Below are 21,056 nucleotides of genomic sequence, written 5' to 3'. Positions count from 1 at the left end.
CTATGTTTATCCTGAAAACCCATTGCTATTTGAATCCTTTGGCCAGAGTAGCTTACACAATTTGTTGAAATATCTTGTGAAAGTGTTAATCTTGCTCACTTCCCTGTGACACATTAACATCACTGGTGAGTTCATTGATATTATGTTTTGTTTCACAACTTTATAGTAACTTTGATATGGTTTGATGAACTGTATTGTTTTTGGCAAAAACCTTAAAATGAAGCGGTTTTGTTGGATTTTTTAAATAATTAAAGAAATAAAATGAACATCACATGAAATGCCGATCTCCTGTAATACATTTTTACAATTGAAAAGCTTAAATTCATCATTTCCTAATATTAACGTAATAGGAAAGGATCTATGTATTCACGTTTTATTATTTTGCCACAGTTACACTATGTAGGACTTAACTTTTAATCAAGTTTCTACTATTGTTTTTTGCATTGTGAAAAAATCCTATTGTCCTAACTTCCTTTAGTCAGTGTCAAAAGTGGAAGTGACAGGTTTTGCATCCAGAATGCATTTAAATCCTCCGGTTGGCCATTCAAATCATGCAGTCATAGTATAGATGTAACTTTTAAACTATAATGACAAATGCAAATCAGATCCAACTGGGCAAGAAGGATGTTTTTAGAGCACTAATAGTCTCCAGTGACAAGTTGCATGCCACAAAACTCCATCTTCTGGTCTAAAATATTGACCTTTTACTTTCAAATTTATTGAGAGAGAACGCAAAGCATTGGACGTGGGCCTGCTCTGGGCCTACAGAACTGCTTTCTATTCCTATGTGTAAACAAGTTCAAGATTAGAAGGACAAAACATGTTCAATTTCTCTTTCTCTTTTGATTTCGCTTGTTCTAGCCGCGTGGACAAAGATGGTGCCATCATGTGCCTTTACCTCTTTTTGTTCCCCATTGCGTTACTGCTAAATGGGATTAAATGGTCCGCATGAGTGTCTTTGCTTCTCAGGTCCACCTCGACCTTCATAGTTTATTTCAAAAATCCAGTGGCAGCATAGTGGCTGGGTTTTTGCTACATCTGCATTACCATTAAAGTCCTGCGGTCCCTCAGAACTCAGGGAGCAACAGCAGCGACGGACAGAAGAAGACCAAGCTGCGAGTCTTTCCGCCATCCACATAATGCATGTCCCATAATTACGAAATGAAATGTTAGACATTGATGTCTAAAATCAATTGTGGGCCAAGATGATCCTTAAACGTGCCCTGAGGATCTCCAGTACTAATACCTGTCCTGGCCCTTTTCTTTACATCTACCTGTGCAGCGAGTACACAGACAAACTGGTTGATGTGATGAAAGCCAAATTAGTCTGTGTATTTTCTGGCAAAAATGAGGATGTTTGTGACAAATTAAGCTGTTTTTCAATCCAATGATTGCAAGAGAACGTTTTTAGCACAACAGAAAGATTTTTATCTTTAGGTTCTGTGTTGTACTGCCCTTTAGTGGCCTAATGAGGATTAGCATCTTTAAAACAGGGTAGAACCATTTATGATGTACAAAGATACAACAAACAAATAAATTATTATATTCTATGAACAGGGGCTATTTGAACACACAAATTAAATGTTGAATTAAACTGGAAAGAGCTGTGTGTCTTTTATGCAAAGTATATTGACAAGTACATTCTTTCTGTCAAGTTTTCACAACATATATAGAAGCATATTTTCTCATTCCTGTGTGTTTTTAACTGTACATTTAGATGATACAATAATATGGGATTGAACATGTTTGAATTAGTTTGACTGAAAAGGAATTGAATTACATCCCCCATTGAATGCATCTTATTGTTTAAATGGAGGAGAAGCGCTGCCTGTGGGAATCTTTTTTTTACGCCACAGCAGCTGAGGCCACCCTTTGTTCCAATGATGCCACTGCACCTTTTTCTACAGAATCACCACTGTAATTGTTGCAGAAAGCAGCAAACCATCAAGCAAGTGACTAGTTAACCAAGCAATCAAAAAACAAAAGAATTAAGAAATGAGAGCGCACAAAACTGAGAAAATCACTTGCTTGCGTATTTTTTTTAAATCAAAGACAAATCATCTGCACTCATGTGTATTACAAACAAACAAATAAGACAAGTACAATGATGTGTACTTAATCTTCCAAACGATGCTCAGGTTCAAAGGCATGTCAATGCCAGGGAAATTTGCTGAGCTAATGAGCCAGAGGATGGGGAATAATGATAAACACGTAGAGTCATATAGAGATCGTAAAAAGAAATAAGAAACAAACATACATGCTTGCAGCTCCATCTTGAAGTTGATACAGAGATGATGAACGTCTGAGGTTTATAAGTGGGCTAAAAGAAGGATGGGGGTCCCTGAATCCAAAACCTTCTCCATATCCAATCTGCTCTGTCCTGTTTACACTGCAGGGGTGTAGTTGCTTTTGTATACAGATCTGAAGGTTTTAATATTTTTGCATAACTCCTGAAAGATTATCGGTTCTATCACAACCAAAGAGATGATTGGTTTTCTAGGAAAATTCAACAGTGTTTCTTAAACACCTCCCATCGGCGTATATTGTCACACAAGTCCACGTCTCAGCTTTGTGTTCGAGAAGAGTCAAGCCGTCAACTGTAAGTAATCCTAAGCATGTATTGACCTTACTAGTTCATAATCTGGCATTTGTCAATGATAGATTAATCTCTAATGTCAAAGATAGTATTGTCTTTCAGAACAAAAAAAATAACTAATGTATCATCATATAATTAAAATCATGCATGCTTAAAAATGCATGTCTATTCACACTAAGTAATTCATTTGCTTCTTTGGTTGGAAAATAAAGGACACGGATGGATATGTACATGTGTTATGTAAAGTAATGCAGAAAAAAAACATGCTTCAAATGTATTTATATTGATCTTCTTTTTACGGTAGAAAACAACTCCTTCCATTGCTTTGTTTAGCCTCCTGGTATAAGCACATATAATGGATGACGGATGTATGGATCCTCTGGTTGACAGTAACCAGCAGGGTAAGTGGAGAAAGTGAAAAAAACTAGTAATCCCACAGATTCACTGTTGAATTATTTCATTGTTTCATTGACATTGTTAACATACTTAGCGGCCAAATGATACCACGCACATTCAGCGTGACAGTTAGTCACAGCATGATAATAAAGTATAAAAGTCTCATGGGGATGTTGAATCTTAACCAAATGAACCATCTCTCCTCAGGTGCAGGGACGCCAGCCAATCAAACGTCTCCCAAAGACTTGGACATTGACAGGGTTGTTTTACCTGCTCTCTACTTTTTAATGCTCCCCGTGGCTTTCCTTCTGAACGGGGTTTCCGGCTGGGTTTCCCTGCACATCAAAGCCTCTTCCAACTTTGTGGTGTACCTAAAAAATCTAGTGGCCGCTGACGTTATAATGACCATTATCATCCCGTTCATGGCTGTGAAATACTTGCCAGGTGCATCCAACAGAATATACATACTGTCATGTTATCTCAGTCCCATTTTCTACAGTATACGGTACACATGCATTGCTCTGCTGGGCTTAATCAGTCTGGACCGCTTCTTCAAGATCGTGAAGCCCCAGAGCAAGTTGTTTGGTCAGAATCTGACTTTGAGCAAACTGATATCCGGCTTGGTCTGGGTGATAATGCTCGTAGGCTTCGCTTTACCAAATATGATTTTGAGTAACAACTCACTAGGCAATATAACAGAGATCAATACCTGTATGTTGCTGAAAGGATCAGCTGGACGTACAGTCCATGAGAACATTGTGATTTGCATGAATTTTTTCTTTTGGTTGGTCAGCCTGGTCATTGTGGTCTGCTACGTTTGCATTGCAAACAAGGTCATCCAGTCTTTTCGGAAATCTGGCAGCAACAACAACCAGGGAAAGCAGAAGATCAAGCTACGCGTTTTCCTAGTTGTCATGGTGTTTTTTGGGTCTTTCGGACCCTACCACATTGTAAGGATCCCATACACGTTTCAACAAGTCAACTCTTTTTCCTATTCTAGCTGCTCTTTTTTAAGCAGCAAGTTAGCAAAGGACCTCAGCCACTGGCTCGCCAGCTCAAACATCTGCTTGGACCCGCTTCTCTACGTCTTTCTGTGTCGGGAGTTCAAGGAGAAACTCAACGACATGTTCAAGAAGATTTTGTAGACTAATGTCAGATTATTGTTGTAATGTTTTTTGTTTGTGCTCCATCATAGAATCTGTCCCAACATGACGTTGTGTTGCTGTAACTAGCTTGAAAACCATGAACAGGAAATACAACAAGGATGGAGGAGATGAACAACATAAGACAAGAGGGTGCTGGTCTTTTGTTGTTATTTGTCTACAAAAATAGTCTTTCTGCTAGTTCACAATGAATAGAGTTCTTGGGGGGAGACAGTAAATAAGTCTATGCACCTCCTATGCAGGACACATTATGTTATGCCTCTCACGCTGAATTAATATAATGTTTGTTGGTCATGTTTTTATTCTAATATTCTACTCAAGTCCAATGGGTCCATCGGCCAGCCTTCCATTTGCAGAATTCTAATCCAAGGAAAATATGGAAATCTGTTGTTGATACATATTAAAACAAGTCTGTTTAATACAATTGTTATAAACAATATAAAAATAAACACTAAATAAAAGTATTGTCTCTTATTGTAAGATTAACACATTTTTTGTTGAGCAAACTTAGCGAGCTCTCTGTGGGTCTAGGGCTAATGACGTTTATCTTGTGCGTGCATTTGTGGTAAATGAGTTCTTGTGAGCCAGGAAACCACATTGCATATGACGTGAGAAAAATATGAATAGATACATATCTTTATTCATTTTTTGTGGGGTTTGTGGAGTTGCAGCTGGCTCTGTGACAGTGACAAAAAACAGGTTGGTGGAGTTAACGGGTGGCCGGATGGTGGGTGGAGAGGAGGGTCTCTTGATGTTTGTCGAGAAATAAAGCCACAGCTTTGGTGTTCGTCTGTCAGCTGCTTCTGGGACTGACGCAGGGTAGCGGCGGCAGGGGGACTGGCACGGAGCACATCAAGCCTCTCAGCAGACAATTGGAACAGGAAGCCAGGAAGGAAAGGGTCTTTCAGCAAGGAAGGAAGACTGGCAAACTCATTGGGACTGTGACAGGACAGCCACACAGTAGCTCCAGGGACCACCCATTGTAAGAGTATCACACATACACACTTAAAGGCACGGAGAGAGAAGGACGGACAGACGGAAACCTCTTTGAGTAAGAAGTACTTCTTAAAGACTTTTTTGGGGGGGGGGGGTGGGGGGGGTGGATAGATTTAGTTCCTGTCGATAAGAAGGGAAGGAGAATATTTCACTTCTTTCTTTTGTCTTTGTCTAATTCAATTTTTCTTCAAAGGCAGTAACAGTCACAGACGATAAGGACACAATAAGAAGGTAAGACTGATTCATTTACATTTACATATATATATTTTCAATAGATAGCCACTCTAAGCTGGGCACAATTATATAATTTGTTAGCATTAATGAACATTAGCCTGTGCTTTCAAACATTCAAACAGTCTATTGTATATATCTCAGTTGCCATAGCACCTGGTCCAGGTCTCAGTGTTATTCTAAGCCGTTAAAGTTTTCAATGCAAAGACAACACACTAGGCAGAAATTGTCACGATCGCAGCTGGAGCTGGTTGCAGTGAGGACTCAGGCGCAGAGTTTCTCGATCCAAAGTGCTCTTTATTCTCAAACTTAAGACGTGCTCCAACGACGAGGGACATATAGACAATGACGCGACAAAGGACAACAGGCACACAGGGCTTAAATACACAAGGGAGGTGCAGGTGATTGGACACAGGTGGAGACAATCACGCAATCACAAGACAAGGCAGGAAGTGAAGTTAACCCAGGACCACAAGAGACATGAAACTTCAAACTAAAACAGGAAGCGAGGCCAAACCGTGACAGATATACCGTCGGACAGGAAGCAAATGCAGAATGAACAAATGCAAGAGTTAGTGGATGCCTTCATCAACGTAAAACTGAATTAAAAAACTGAGGGGCGGTTTAGGACTTAAGTATTGAGTTACACATACAGTACATACTCTGTGGACCTATGCACATGCAAAAATAAAATAGTATACATACATACGTACATACGACCTTCGATGGCCACAGAAACGTTGTGAAATAACTTCTCGTATGAAAAAATGACATCCCGTATTTTACAACTGTAAGAAATTATAAAAAAAGGCCAAAAACAGGCCAAAAGGGCAGATTTTCAACCATTAATTACAGCGCCCCCTATTCTTCAAAAATTATGAAAATATTAGGGTGTGTTCACTGTTCACACATGCTATAATTTTGGTGAGGGCAGGCCAAGTTATTTGGAAGTTAAAAATCTGCCAGATTAAGCCACACCCCTTGTGAAGTTAATTATCCCATATCTCATCCAAACAATGAGTTATCAGCACCATTTTTTTATATCAAGGGCACATTGACCCAATAATGATCCACCAACGGTTAAGTGACAATCAAACTAAGCGTTTAGGAGAAATTGCCAATAATGTGTTTTTCACTATAATCAAAATGGCGGTAAATCTAGTTAGCTGTATTTGCATACCATGATTGACTTTTTTGTAGAGCATGTCGAAGAGGACCTGTGTGCCAACTTTCAAAGTTGATCGGACATCGGGGGCGGAAACTGGCCTAGTGTGGTCTTTGTGAGAATAATAATATTAATTCCTTATAAACAATAGGTTCCTCTACGACTAGTCGTAGCGAGGACCCTAATGAGGGAAGGTTTAAATGGAAAAGCGCCAATCTTACGTCCTTCCGTAATATGCTTTTGTACATTGGTCATGTCTGTTGTGGTGCTCGACCCAAGAGCAGAACACAGCAGAAAAGGTTCAACAGTCTGTATTTATAGAGAACCAGGGGTTGCAATGTTGTAAATAAGCTGGCGGAATGGTCAGCAGGCTGAATGCAGAAGGCAGGTTGCAGGGAATCCAGAGTGACAGAGAACCTGAGGGAGACAGGAGATTGTTACAGGGCGCGTTTTAGTCGTTGCATTAGTTCCAGGTTTGTAAACTGATGATCTGGTGGGTACTGAGTATAAAGCCTGGAGCTTGATAAATGAAAAGCCTTCCAGCTGTGCCGGTCAATGTAACAAAATGTAATTTTAGGACTTTTCACACAAGAAGTTAGTTGTTTAAGCAACAGTTCTGCTGTGGGTTCAGCGAAGGCTGAGTGTCGACAAACCGACCGCAGAAACTTCTCTTCAGAAAAAGTATATATATGTAATCATGTGTGTTTCTCATACGTACTCCTAAGTGTTTCAGACCAGTATGTATAATGTTATATATATGTGCGTGCATTTACAGAGTATGTATGTGTAAGTGTCTCAAGAGTGTGTGTAAAAGCACATCAATAAAGTTTCATTAGTACGTGTCATGTCTCAGTAGTGAGTTCGGAGAGTGTCTCAATTAACGGACCCACATAAAGATCATTATGAATAATGTCAGAAAAGCACATTCTCCCCACATATTACGCTGTACCTGTTCGATCTATTCTTCATGTCTATATACAGGACTGTCTCAGAAAATTAGAATATTGTGATAAAGTTCTTTATTTTCTGTAATGCAATTAAAAAAACAAAAATGTCATGCATTCTGGATTCATTACAAATCAACTGAAATATTGCAAGCCTTTTATTCTTTTACTATTGCTGATTATGGCTTACAGCTTAAGAAAACTCAAATATCCCATCTCTAAATATTAGAATATTTCCTCAGACCAAGTAAAAAAAAAGATTTATAACAGGAAAACAAAATCAAACATTTGAAAATGTCCATTAATGCACTCAGTACTTGGTTAGGAATCCTTTTGCACGGATTACTGCATCAATGCGGCGTGGCATGGTTGAGGTTTTATGGATGCCCAGGATGCTTCAATAGCGGCCTTTAGCTCATTTGCATCGTTGGGTCTGGTGTCTTTCAGCTTCTTCTTCACAATACCCCACAAATTCTCTATGGGGTTCAGGTCAGGGGAATTGGCAGGCCAATCGCGGACAGTAATGCCATGGTCAGTACACCAGTTACTGGTGGTTTTGGCACTGTGGGCAGGTGCCATATCATGCTGGAAAATGAAATCCTCATCTCCATAGAGCTTTTCAGCAGACGGAAGCATGTAGTGCTCTAAAATACACAGCTGGTACACAGCTGCATTTACTCTGGACTTGATGAAACACAGTGGACCAACACCAGCAGCTGACATGGCTCCCCAAACCATCACTGACTGTGGGAACTTCACACTGGATTTCAAGCAACTTGGCTTTTGCTCCTCTCCAGACTCTGGCGCCTTGACTTCCAAATGAAATACAACACTTGCTTTCGTCTGAAAAGAGGACTTTGGACCACTCTGCAACTGTCGGGTGCTTCCTTTCCATAGCCCAAGTCAGACGCTTCTTCCGTTGTCTTGAGTTCAGAAGTGGCTTGACCATGGGAATACGGCTATTGTAGCCCATTTCCCGGACACGTCTGTGAACAGTGGCTTTTGATACCTGGACTCCAGCTTCAGTCCACTGTCTTTGAAGCTCCCCCAAATTCTGGAAGCGACTCTTCTTCACAATGCTCTTAAGGCTGCGGTCATCTCTCTTGGTTGTGCAGCGTTTCCTGCCACATGTCCCCCTTCCAACAGACTTTTTGTGGATGTGCTTTGAAACTGCACTCTGTGAACAGCTTGCTCTTTGAGAAATTTCTTTTTGTGTCTTACCCTCCTGATGGAGTTCTTTTAATTGCATCACAGAAAATAAAGAACTTTATCACAATATTCTAATTTTCTGAGACAGTCCTGTATATATATCACTGTGTTTCTAATGAGTCAAACTAAATTCAATTGTAACCCTCTCTTCCTAACAACCCCCGCCCCCTCTACTCCCGCCCAAAACAGGTCCATGGAAGATCCGAAGATGAACCACAGCCACTCAAACACTTCTCTCAAGTGTGTTCGGGACACCAGTGTGACCGCTCTGGTTTTCCCCTGTTTATACAGCCTCCTCTTTATAGTCGCCCTGATACTGAATTCCCTTGCTGCCTGGATCTTCTTCAGCATCCCCAGCTCCTCGACATTTGTGGTCTTTCTAAAGAATGTGGTAAGACATGGGGGGGGGTGCTGATTTTTACATTAAGTTGTCAGTGCACAGCAAAAAAAAAATGTCCTTCATTAACAGGTGGTGGCTGACCTTCTAATGACCCTGACCCTACCTGTGAGGGTCTTAAGTGATGCAGACGTGGGCTCCTGGCAATTACGTGCCTTTTACTGCAAATACACTGCTGTTTTATTCTACATCACCATGTACATCAGCATCCTCCTGCTGGGGCTCATCAGCCTGGACCGCTACCTGAAGATAGTAAAGCCCTTTGGGAAGTGTTTCCTCCAGCAGGTTCGTGTTGGCCAGGTGTTGAGTGCAGCTGTCTGGGCAGTCATGTTAGCTTTGGCCTTACCGAACGTTATTCTGAGTAACCAGCCGCCACGGGTCTCTGGCGAGAGACTGAAGTGCACCTCCATGAAGGGCGAAGCCGGCATGCTTTGGCATGAAGGTTTCAACTATTTCTGTCAGGTACCTATCCGATAGAGGACTTGTTTGACATTGTGGCATATCTGCTCTGTAAAAGAAAATGCATGACATACGTTGACCTTGTAGCTGTTTTGTTGACTTGTGCTTACAGGTGGTTTTCTGGGGCACGCTGGCCTTGATGGTGGTTTGCTACACGTTCATCAGCAAGAAGGTTTATGAGTCATACAAGGCCTCGAAGAGCCGATCTCAAGCGGTCAGTCGCAGAACCAAAGCAAAGGTATATGTGGTAGTGGGGGTGTTTTTCATCTGCTTCGCCCCGTTTCACTTTGTTCGCGTCCCCTACACACTCACTCAGACTCGCAGCACGGCGGGTCCCTGCCAGACGCAGAACGCTCTCTACATCGCTAAAGAAACCACCCAGTGGCTGTTGTCCACTAACGTGTGTCTCGACCCCCTTATCTACGTGTTCCTGTGTAAGGTGTTTAGGAAAAGACTGACAGCTGCAATCTGCCGTAAGCAACTCCCCGTCAGTACAATGGAGTCCACCGCGGCGACACTGACTCTAAAGGAGATGTCACAGATCCGTCTAAGTAACAGGATGTCATGTGATGGGTTGGCGCAGTAACACACGGGACAATGTCCAATGGGGAATCAATCTCTTTCAGTCAAGGCATGACGAGACAGCGCCTGGAAGGCTTATTTTGCTTGTAAATAGCATGTATCGCAATGACAGTAGTTGTAGAAATTCATAAATAATACAAGGATGTTTAATAGATAATGCGAGAGAAAAGAGTCAGACCATTTGATACAGGGGCCGACTAACCATGACCGTCTGACCCATGTTTGCTAAGTCATCCAACATGTTTTCTTAATTGTACAGACTGATATTTTCTACTTCCTTCGCTTTTCTAATCTCATTCAAACTGCACTTTCCCTTCCCAGAACTTTGGCAAAAAGGAAAACATGTTCACAGTGCATGTTGTTCAATGATTACACACAAAATGTGACCAGGGACTGAGTGATAACAAAATGAGGCCAGCAGACTGCTGAAAGCTACAGTGTCTGACCAATACCAATACGATTAATGTTTTTAAATGTTATCGTATTTAACTTTCATGCTGGAGGGTTTTGAAAAATAAATTAGTCTAAAACATGTGGTGCAATAGCTTTCATGATTATCAAAAACAAAGAAAACATCTTTGCTAAGATAATTTATTATTAAAGGCAGCAAATTAAGAAAAGAACTAGTAGATGATACAGATAATGCAGCAGAAGAAATAAAAATATATTTTAAATTACATTTTTAAATGGAGGCAGTTTGTGCTTACCCTGCTTATTGTAAGCACTGAATACAGATGATTATGTTTTTCGGAGAGTACCTTTATTTAGTGGCTGACTGACAGGAACTGCATGCAGACACACATTGCTGCAGATGTGGTTGATCAAACCACAGATAGAGCAGAATCTTTCCAAAGGTCATGATAGCATTACTGCAGTATTATTTTCAAAAATTGAACAAGGCGATGGAAGAATATATAGAACCGGAATAAATTAACTTTTGCCAATACGCCCAGACGACATGAACTGGCTCCGCGGGATAAATGTCACTCCCCACCTGATTTACAATTGTGTCTCCATGCAGGTCTGATTAATGTAATAATGAAATATGATCTTCACCCACTCAAACCGCTGTCCGCTACGACCAAAGCTGATACTTTGGCAGGAAATTAACGAGCTACAGAGCGGTCGCAGAGGCGAGTAAAGACCGTTTGTCTCCCTCAGATTAAATCCTCCGACAGATGACCCCCCCCCCAATAGTGAATTATGGAAATGTCTAAATGACATTCATGGAAATTAAGTAAACCCTGATAATGTTGCCTTCCAGTGTGCACAAAGCAAGTTTGGAAGAGAAAAGACCAAGACAAATAGGAGGCAAGTAGGTGGATCATTAAAGTTTAGACTTGTTGAACAAAAAAGGTCTACTATTCTAAACTTCCAGTGATGGATAATAATAAAATTTAAGAGGCTTGACTTACTTTACTAAAACACTTTAATGTGTGGAGTGTGTATTTTGGATAATTGCAGACATATTTATCTCAAATTCAAAAACAGAGATAGGATTCAAGAACATGCAAGACTTTCACATTTAGGCGAAGAGGAATTGATAAACAGCCATGTCCTTAAAATATTTAACAATTGATTTTAATCAAATCACACAAAACTAAAATTGATGAAAGAATGATGTGTTCCTTTGCACTTGGTTAAAGCAAACTTAACTTTGTCAAACTGTCCGATTTGAACGTTTCCAGGCTTTTTCCTTGCAAGATGGCAGGTCATTTTATATCATTTAAATATTGATAAATTACCATTTGTTTCTCAAAACAATGACAAGATTAAAAATGTTTGATTAATACATCTGTGTTCCGGATAGGCTTGGCTTCCACTTATTTCATGTGTAAATATGTTGCATCTTAAACGCTTTATGATTCTGGCCTACATACCCATATGACTTCTACTTTGTCTATATGTATTTGTCTACTATAGTACAGTACAGTACAGTATTGCTGGCGGAGGGGGAAAAAAGCAGACGAATGTGTCCTTAAGGATGCAGGACTTCGACACACAGCCATTGTCTAACATAAAACCGGTCCGTGAGGCAAAATGAGTTTGGCACCACTTTAACTGAAGTCACCTGGCTTTAAATGGTGAACATGTCAATGGAACAGCACTTTGCTGCAGCATATCACATCACCATGAGACCGTCAAAAATTATGCTTTAGATGAAGTGTATTTAATGAATTCTTGTTTCTTGCACTTCTGAGATTGTATCCCTATGGTTGAAATGCACTTATTGTAAGTCAGCCAAATGACATGTAATGTAATGTATTTGTTTCATAGTTTTTACTCTCCGATGTGGATGTCTTACAACCTCTTTCATCAAGTCATTTCAAATGATGTTTTTACAGTTTATATTTTTATGAATAAATCTGTAAATATCGTGTGACCTCATGTGTTTTTTCATCTTTAAAGTTTAAAATGTCTAACATTACATGAACCCCACACATTGGCCGTCCTCCTTGTTTACCTTTTTTTACGTCTGCGTGCTTTCACTGGTTACCCCGTTCTTTACGTCACCTTGCAATAAATTGGGTAAAGTGGGTAATTCCCTCTGGTTGCGGGGGGTAGCAGCATGACGTAATTCACGTTATAAGCAAGAGCAGTTTGTTCTAGTCTTTTGTGAATTTATAAACACGACATCGGTTACCAACGTCGCGTAACTTAAGCAATTTCATAAATTAAGATGTTATATATATTATATAATAACATTGATATCGGTAGATATTCGAGTGAGTTATATTACTCAACGTTACATTTAAAAGTGGACACTCCCCCGATCACCTGCCTGCGTCCTGGATAAATGTCGGCCCGCACTGCATGCTGGGATATGCTGTCCGGCAAAGGATAGATCCGATGAATGTGTCCTCCAAATCGGTTCCTGGAGGGCTGCGTCCCTCGATTGCGTTCGGAGGAGCCGACGTAATGGGACTGGCGAGTCGCAGCGGAAGTGACGTATGCGCTCGACGAATGCGTCCTTAAGGATGCAGCCTAGCGACTTTGAGACACTCGCGCAGACAGACAGCGCTCTGTCCGGGGACACGAGCTACAAAGCTAACAGCACGTGACCCCCCCTCCGCCGGGTCATGTGATCGACACACATCCTGCACAAAACCGTCGTCAACTTTTCACCCAGCATATCCCAAACAAACGAACATGGCGGATTACGAAGAGAGGCAGAGCCTGCTGGGGGACGACGACTCGGGCTCGTCCGCGGGCGGACGAACGGCCGGAGGACCCGGCGGTCCGATGCGGGCCATCTGCGACCCGAAGCACTTCTGTCACCGGGTGGTTGTCCTGGTGTTTATGTGCTTCCTGGGTTTCGGTGAGCGCTAATGTTCTCTGTGTGACTTACGTTTGGTAAAATGCATTCGGCTTAAAGCAACGTTGTTTGTGTCGCCACTCATTGTATTTAACTTGTTTCAGGGAGCTACTTCTGCTACGACAACCCGGCTGCTCTTCAATCTGAAGTCCTTCAGGTAAGTTATTCCTCTGTAAGGTTGTACACCACAGCGTCTCTCCCTAAATGCGACATAACTTCGCACGACTTCAGAGGTGAATCTGCTGAAGGACTCAACCAGAACAGTCCAGTGAACCTGCTGGTTTTAATGCATCCGGACACAGCGTGGAAATGAAGACTTTGTGTTCCCTAGGACCTGAACCTGAACACGTCAAAGTTCATGCAGCTGTATGCCTGGTACTCTTGGCCCAATGTGGTGCTCTGCTTCTTTGGAGGATTCCTCCTTGACAGGGTTTTCGGCATCAGGTACGAAAACTAATGAGGCCCATTTATTTTAAAATCTATTCTTTTCACCATCAGGGAAAGTGAGAGTATTGGCTTTTGTTCTTTTCATCATTTATTTACTTTTTGTTTTTTGTAGGCTGGGGACCATCATCTTTTCCCTCTTTGTGTGTCTGGGACAGGTAGATACTTTTTCATTTAATTGTTAAAAAGCAATAACAACTGGATCATTTTCTTTATTTGTGTTTAAACTTGTCTTCTCTGCGCAGATAATATTTGCTACAGGCGCTTTGGTGAATCGTTTCTGGCTGATGGAAGCTGGACGGTTCATATTTGGGTGAGCAAATCCCCTTTGCATTTGTGTAGAAACGTATTCACCTTCACGTACCAGGGACTAGTTTTCCAGTATAAGAAAATCTCTCCGCTATCAGATCTGAACCTGCAATAGACGCCTAAATGAAACCCCTCACAAAGAAAATGTTCTCTCGTTCTGGTCAGTATTGGAGGAGAATCCTTGGCCGTGGCTCAAAACACCTACGCGGTCAACTGGTTCAAAGGAAAAGAGCTCAATCTGGTGTTTGGCCTTCAGCTGAGCATGGCTCGCCTGGTAAGGACACTAACAATTGTGCATTACTGCCTTTTTCTTCTTCTTTCTTTTTTTTCATTTACTGTAGCTGTGGTAAGTGAGCCCTGCAAGTCCACGTCACTGTCGCCCTGAGTTCACTCACCCGCCTCTCTCTCTCGTCTCAAGGGCAGCACAGTAAACATGAACATCATGGGTTGGGTGTACAGCAAAATTGCCGACCTCGTGGGCTCGCCTGGGTACACGGCGCTCGGAGGGTCGCTCATGCTGGGTGAGTGTAGTTACTCTGGTTACTGTTACATGGGCTTCATCTCCGGCTCTGCTAGGGATACGATATCCTGTCTTTGTAACTAATGATCTCAGATAACACGGTCGGCAGAGACGAGAGAGAGAAGTGGTATGGAGAACGAAAAAGTGCTGCCGGCTGCAGCAGATGAGTCACATGAGTTTGGAGAAGTATAGTTTTCTCTCGGGTGACCTCCTTTCTAAAGCTAGAAGTGCTGCCTTTTTGCAGCCAGACATGTGCTTTCCTTTGTGTCTCACCGGGAATGCGACGTCTGAGATTAGAACGATCAATAGAATCCAATCAGCAGTCGTCAGACAGGCTTCTGTCAACTCTTTAGATAATCTAATCACCAAGTATAATTAGTGTCCCGACTTTTTCTCCTCCAAAATGTATTCATATCTTTCTAATTTCGTTGTTTCTCTCCCTTAGCTGCGGTCACCTGCCTGTTTTCACTCGTGTGTGCCTTGGTGTTGGGATTCCTCGACCGGAGAGCGGAGAGAATCCTCCACACGGAAAAAGACAAAACGGGTAATCTATTCCAAGATTGTGTCCTTCTTATCTCTTGTTTTTCCTCTTTTGGCTACGTCGGTCAATAACTAAAGAATGCTTCAATCAGCGTGGACCACGACATACTCTAAGGCCAGGTTTTGTTTTTGTTGTCGCGTATCTAGAGACTGAGGAAGCTCGATTCTGTCGCGCTGACGCGGGAATCGATACAACAACCGATTTCCTCTTTGTTTGTTCCTATCCGTAAAATGTTCTTGTTTCGTAAGTGGCCGTTTCAAGGATCAGAGGAAGTCTTGCAAGTAGTCAAAAGCCTAAAATATATCAATGCCAGGGAACATTATCTAAATGATTGAGTAAAGCGGGTCGTAGCGTGAGGTTGTTATGTATCATTTTGCCTCAATGATGGCTTGTGTTTTTTCAGATGAGCCGCTCTTCTTCTTTTGTATAAATGTAAACATTGTTCCTAAGCTGACCTGCGCCTGTGTTAATCTTGCACATTAGGTGAGGTGATCAAGTTGACGGACGTAAAAGACTTCCCCTTCCACCTGTGGCTCATCTTCATCATATGCGTGTGCTACTATGTGGCTGTTTTCCCCTTTATTGGACTTGGACAGTGAGTATTGAGACACACACACACACACACCTTGTGGTCGTCACACATCGTTACACCACTAAAATAACCCACCCAGAATATCGTTCCTTCTGTCAGTGCCTCCAGTTTTTCTGCACACATTAATACTATATACTTTTAATGCAGGATGATGTGTCAGTACAGTGTTGTTGATGAAAGATTGGCATTTCAAATTAGTTTATGTAAAATATTTTATTATAAATTGATCCAATGTTTTTTCAGTTTTTACCTGCACCACACACCTCCAGCAGGATAGAGACTGTTTTAGCTGTGGATTACCACGCTTCTAGTGCTCTAGTGAGTATACGGTAGCAGGACAGCGTACTGGGGATCAACTCTGGTTTTTATTTGTCAGCGCTGCTCAGAGTTACAGAGAACCTTCGTTAAATCCGCACGACGCCTGCGCGCGGCGAAAAAACACTTGTCTTGCTACCTTACAGTGCTGCGTTGTCATAGTACCACAGAGGGAGGGAGAGGGAGTCAGAAGTGGACCGAGGTCTGACAAATGGGTCTGCAGTGAAAAGAAACCAATTGAAGCGATCACAACCTGCGTTTCCTTTCTCCGAGCGCCACTCTCAAATCACTTGGCAACTGTCGATGTTTTCCCACTGAGGGGCCGTGCTTACAGGGCCTCGTTATGCAAATTGGGCAGAAAACCACGAACCGAAGACCAAGAGTTACCTGCTTCAGGAGTCGCCCTGATTCCTCAACATAAAGCCTGAGCTGCACTCAGTATTGTGACCTTGTGTTTTCTTACAGGGTGTTCTTCATTGAAAAATTCAACTTCGCCCCAGCTGAAGCCAGAGCTGTCAACAGGTAACTTGGAGTCCATTAAGAACGATCTACCTCAAGGCACGAGCCCCGTCGTAGTCTGCTGTTGCTGATTGTATCTCGTGTTTCCTTTTTTGTGGGCGGCATTTTTCTAATTCTAATAGATGACGTGTCGGATTACTTTTTCAATGTAGGCTGAAAGTCATTAACCACCTGTGTGACATTTAGATTAGTCTATTCTGGGCCTTTAGGAAATGACCACTCTTCTTTCTTTTCCAGTATTGTTTACATCATCTCCGCCCCGGCGTCTCCACTCCTGGGCTTCATGGTTGATAAGACGGGGAGGAATGTGATTTGGGTGATGATTGCCGTGATCACCACACTTGCCGCTCACTTGATGCTGGCCTTCACCTTCTGGAACCCATGGATCGCCATGGTAATGCCCCTTTTCACAATATTTCAATGACATTGTTTAGTACATTTAGAGACAGTTGTGGGATGAGGGAATGGTAATGTTGATCATCTCACTGGCGCCGTTGATGGTTAATAGAGTGGTTAGAAGTTCATGAAAAATAAAATAACAGGATCGTAGTGGATTTTGGTTCATTGTTGACACCTGGTTGTTTTTTTCTTCAAAGTGTACTTGTAGCATTTGTAGGTAGAAATTAAAACAGCATTTTCTATTTTATGTAAATCAAACAAAAAAAAAATACATTAAAATCTGGCTTGATAGCAGTGGGAATTAGAAAATGTAAGTGAAAACATTATTTCGCTTTATTTAAGGAATTCCGACAGAACTGTGAACTGTTTTGTGACAATGCCGTCTTATGTGTTTTTCCTTATTTTCCAGTCCCTGCTGGGTGTCTCCTACTCCCTTCTGGCCTGTGCCCTTTGGCCCATGGTGGCCTTTGTGGTACCTGAGCATCAGCTGGGGACTGCCTACGGCTTGTATGTAACCGCCATGACCATTGCATCCCCGACTCTCCTGCATTCAGTCGGAAACGTTTATCACTGATTAATAGTTGTTATTGACGCTGCACTTGATCTCCTGCCTTCGTCCGCCAGCATGCAGTCGATCCAGAACCTGGGACTGGCACTCATTGCCATGGCAGCAGGAACCATCCTAGACAACAAGGGATACCTGGTTTTGGAAGTCTTTTTCTGTGTCTGCATCTGCCGTCAGTATTTTCTTTTGTGTTTGAGATAAAAGCCATTTCCAGCTCCTCTTAAGCACCTTTGAGTGATAATGTCTGTGCTTTTCCACATTGCCTCCCCTTATTTTTTTGCAGTTGCATTGATTGCAGTGGTGATGCTCTACTTTGTGGATTACCTCAGAGGTGAGAAGACTGAACTCGGCCTCACTTCTCTCTGATTTTCTGTTTCCCTGCTTTTTTTTTTTTTCTTCATTTTACTTTGTCACTCTCCAGCAAAGTCCTGTCCGTACCGACCCTCCTACTCGCTTCTTAATCTCTCCCTCTCTCTCGCTCCAGGAGGAGATTTGAACCTGTCAGCCGCAGCCAGAGCCAAGCTCCACAAAGAAGCCACTTCAGACGCCGAGTGAGTAGCATTGACCCCCCCCCCCCCCCCCGCAACTTCCATCGCTGCATTTCCATCCACTCACTCAACAATTAGACCTGCATCTCAGAAGCGTAATGAACAACCCACTTGTATGAGCAAGTGGTACGGGCATTTTTTGGAAGAACACTTGAGCACTAATTGACTCTAAATGTGTCCTGCTGCAGTCAATTTAGTGAAAATGGTAGACTTTCTATTCTAATCTGTATTTCCAGCAATTATTCAACAGATTGAACGACATAGGTCTGGTTACATTCCAGGTGTTACACTTCAATCGCGTGACACAAACGCACAGTTGCAGAATCCTGTTTCTTCCTAACATATTACAAACGACGGTAATGTGGTGTAAAACTGAAGTTATTTTTTGAGCTGCTTTGAAAGGAGTTCTTTCACATGATGGAGGAAACCCAGGCTATACCCGAAAGAGCAAGTGGGTGCATTCATGTAGATCGCATGTCAATAACACCACCTGCGGTTGACTTTATTTAGTGACCGGCAAACCAAAACACATGCTCGGGGGATATGACTACTTTCTGTTCTCCTTATTTGTGTGAGAGCAGGCAGCATGAGAGCAGGAAGTGGTGTCACCTCTTTCTCTGTCCCTCGATCCATTTACCGGTGTCTGTACAGTTCGTATGTTGTATATTATGTGTTGTGAAAACACAGACTGACACTTTCTTGTCCATTCTGTCACTGATATTTTCCAGATGAGGATTATAAAGGAAAACAAAAAGGCCATCCAGGAGCTGTCAATCAACTTCCACTTGGTGGGACTGCACTACTGACTCAGTACTCTCACCTGTGGCTCTTCCCATCAGATCGGACTGTCTGGCCCTGACTATTACATAACTACCCATGTCCTAATAGCTTGTTCTGTCCTTATCGGGACGCTGACAAATGACACATATCAGCATGGACCCTTGGAAGCATGGAAGTTCTTTACTGACCTTTTTATATTTGCTTCATTTCATCCAATATTCAACCTCCACAATTTCTATTCCACTTCGGCCGTGTCGGTCCGAGTCCCGTCAGTTACTGAAGAGTTTTACTTCCAAAGTGTTTGGATCAAAAAAAGATGCAGCTCATGTCCTGTAGAAAGGTGCCTAGTTATGAAAAAATAGAGCTTGATTTTATGACCTGCTAATTCAACCCACCATATCAATTCAATTGTTTCAAATGTAAATAGGTTAATTTTTTTGATGTTTTTATTAGTTTGGTTTTGCAAATTGTTTCCAGAAGAGCTCAGTCACTTGCCTTATTGCAGGGAACTCTGCAGTTAGTGTACATAGCGGTTGTCAGCAGTCACAATTGCACAGCAAAAACCACCTTACTGGGCTTTTCTTAGTTATTTCTTATTCAATTTGAATCTTAAAGAGCGTAGCTCTTTATTTTCCAATTCCTTTATCTGCTCTTGAATGGGCGCATAAAGATGTATGTATTTTTTTGCATCATCAGTGGTACATTACCACAAAAAAAATCAAAAGACTTTGTAATGGATTTTTTAATGATATTGGTATTTGTATAAATGTGGCCTTTTTTATCAGTTCCACATATATGTGGTGTTTTCGACTGTCTTTTGCTCAACACCTCCTGAAAATCAATATTTCTGACTTTCTAAAGTTTGACTTCCCACTTTTTTGCGGGTATGTGACACCACCGTTTGTTGGTCGGTTACAGGTGCAAAAGAGCAAACTTTCTGTGAATACCCGAAAGTGATGCGGTGCATTTATTCCGAGACAGAATGGATTTTAAAAGTCTGAGGGAGTAGAACTCTGCTTTTCATTGAAGTGTTGAGTTACTCTTTGAAGGGCCAGCACGTCTATGAAGATGTGTGGGAATGCACATTGAACGACCACACTGTCATACAGCCAGATATCATGCTGCACTCCTCCCTGATCACTCTTTTGCACTGCAGCGATGTGACGGCAGGACAGTATTTCCTTAACTGACAATGTTTATGTTAAACTACCAACTGTTATTGAGCTGTCTACAATACATGACATGGTTGAGAAATTACAGCAGAACTGTTGCACTGTTTCTTTGTAAAACCAATTGACTTTTGATGGCAGATTATTAATGGAACTCTGACGTTTAATTAAACATTCATGTCTGAAAGCTTGTGGAATCTCTTACTACCTTATTCTGCAGTATGTTTTTCCTTCCAACACTTTACAACAGGCTGACTGATTCATCCTCTGGTTATTTGTAATATTGTATCTCTGTCGCCTGTAGAGATGATAAAAATGGAGACCTTGTTATTCCTGCAAGATTGAAAGGCAATACAGCAAAGTGAGTGAAGGTGACCTTGATCGACTAACACACACGTCTGCTTTTGGCTTACGCAACCGGGACCTGTCAAGGCTGGATCCACAGGTATGCACTCGGATAGACACGCTGCTTCTTATTGACCACGATTCAAGCAGGAATCCATTCTTTCAGCCTCTGATCTTCACACTGGCAACACATTTTTTGTTTTTAAAGAAAGCCATCAGGGTTGGTTAAAGCTACACTTGACTAAAAACAAGTATAAACATTCCACTTCAACAGAAGTCTTATTCCCCCATCTGTCTTGTCCTCTCAGCTTCCAGACAACTGCTCGACCCATCTGTCCTCACTTTCCCACAGGCGTGTCTGACTGAAATGATGCCCTTTATTCAGCTGTCCACTTTTCTGTATTGTTACCGCCATGGCTGTTAGATTTGGACCCATTATTTTTCTGCCAGGTCTTTTTCTAGAAACCACACCACATATGTACTTAGGTTTTTATATATGTATATAAATTCAGTATAATATCAGAAAATAATCCGTATGATATATATTGTATATTTG

At 41.8% G+C, this 21,056-nt stretch overlaps 3 protein-coding genes across 3 annotated transcripts; all 3 read left to right on the top strand.

Annotated features, from left to right (window-relative positions):
• Nucleotides 1–2,951: 2,951 nt before the first annotated feature.
• LOC119228811 (P2Y purinoceptor 13-like) lies at nt 2,952–4,137 on the top strand. Its single transcript, XM_037488783.2, has 2 exons — nt 2,952–2,997; nt 3,200–4,137. The coding sequence occupies exons 1-2, from the start codon at nt 2,952–2,954 to the stop codon at nt 4,135–4,137; spliced, it is 984 nt and encodes a 327-aa protein (XP_037344680.2).
• Nucleotides 4,138–4,875: 738 nt separating this feature from the next.
• LOC119215221 (P2Y purinoceptor 13-like) lies at nt 4,876–12,480 on the top strand. The gene is made up of 5 exons (XM_037467193.2): nt 4,876–5,206; nt 5,345–5,382; nt 8,890–9,091; nt 9,170–9,559; nt 9,669–12,480. Exons 3-5 carry the CDS (start codon nt 8,894–8,896, stop codon nt 10,140–10,142), a joined length of 1,062 nt encoding a protein of 353 aa, XP_037323090.2. The 5' UTR covers nt 4,876–5,206; nt 5,345–5,382; nt 8,890–8,893; the 3' UTR covers nt 10,143–12,480.
• A 462-nt stretch (nt 12,481–12,942) lies between these two features.
• Nucleotides 12,943–20,351, top strand: mfsd1 (major facilitator superfamily domain containing 1). Its single transcript, XM_037467180.2, has 16 exons — nt 12,943–13,457; nt 13,559–13,611; nt 13,786–13,898; nt 14,014–14,056; nt 14,144–14,211; nt 14,373–14,481; nt 14,626–14,728; nt 15,173–15,271; nt 15,752–15,863; nt 16,641–16,697; nt 16,932–17,088; nt 17,503–17,600; nt 17,718–17,830; nt 17,942–17,989; nt 18,143–18,209; nt 18,935–20,351. Exons 1-16 carry the CDS (start codon nt 13,289–13,291, stop codon nt 18,936–18,938), a joined length of 1,413 nt encoding a protein of 470 aa, XP_037323077.2. The 5' UTR covers nt 12,943–13,288; the 3' UTR covers nt 18,939–20,351.
• The last annotated feature ends 705 nt before the right edge of the window (nt 20,352–21,056 follow it).

Source organism: Pungitius pungitius, chromosome 3, assembly GCF_949316345.1.
Source record: "Pungitius pungitius chromosome 3, fPunPun2.1, whole genome shotgun sequence".
Classification (NCBI taxonomy): domain Eukaryota; kingdom Metazoa; phylum Chordata; class Actinopteri; order Perciformes; family Gasterosteidae; genus Pungitius; species Pungitius pungitius.
This window is presented reverse-complemented; position numbering and strand designations above follow the sequence as displayed.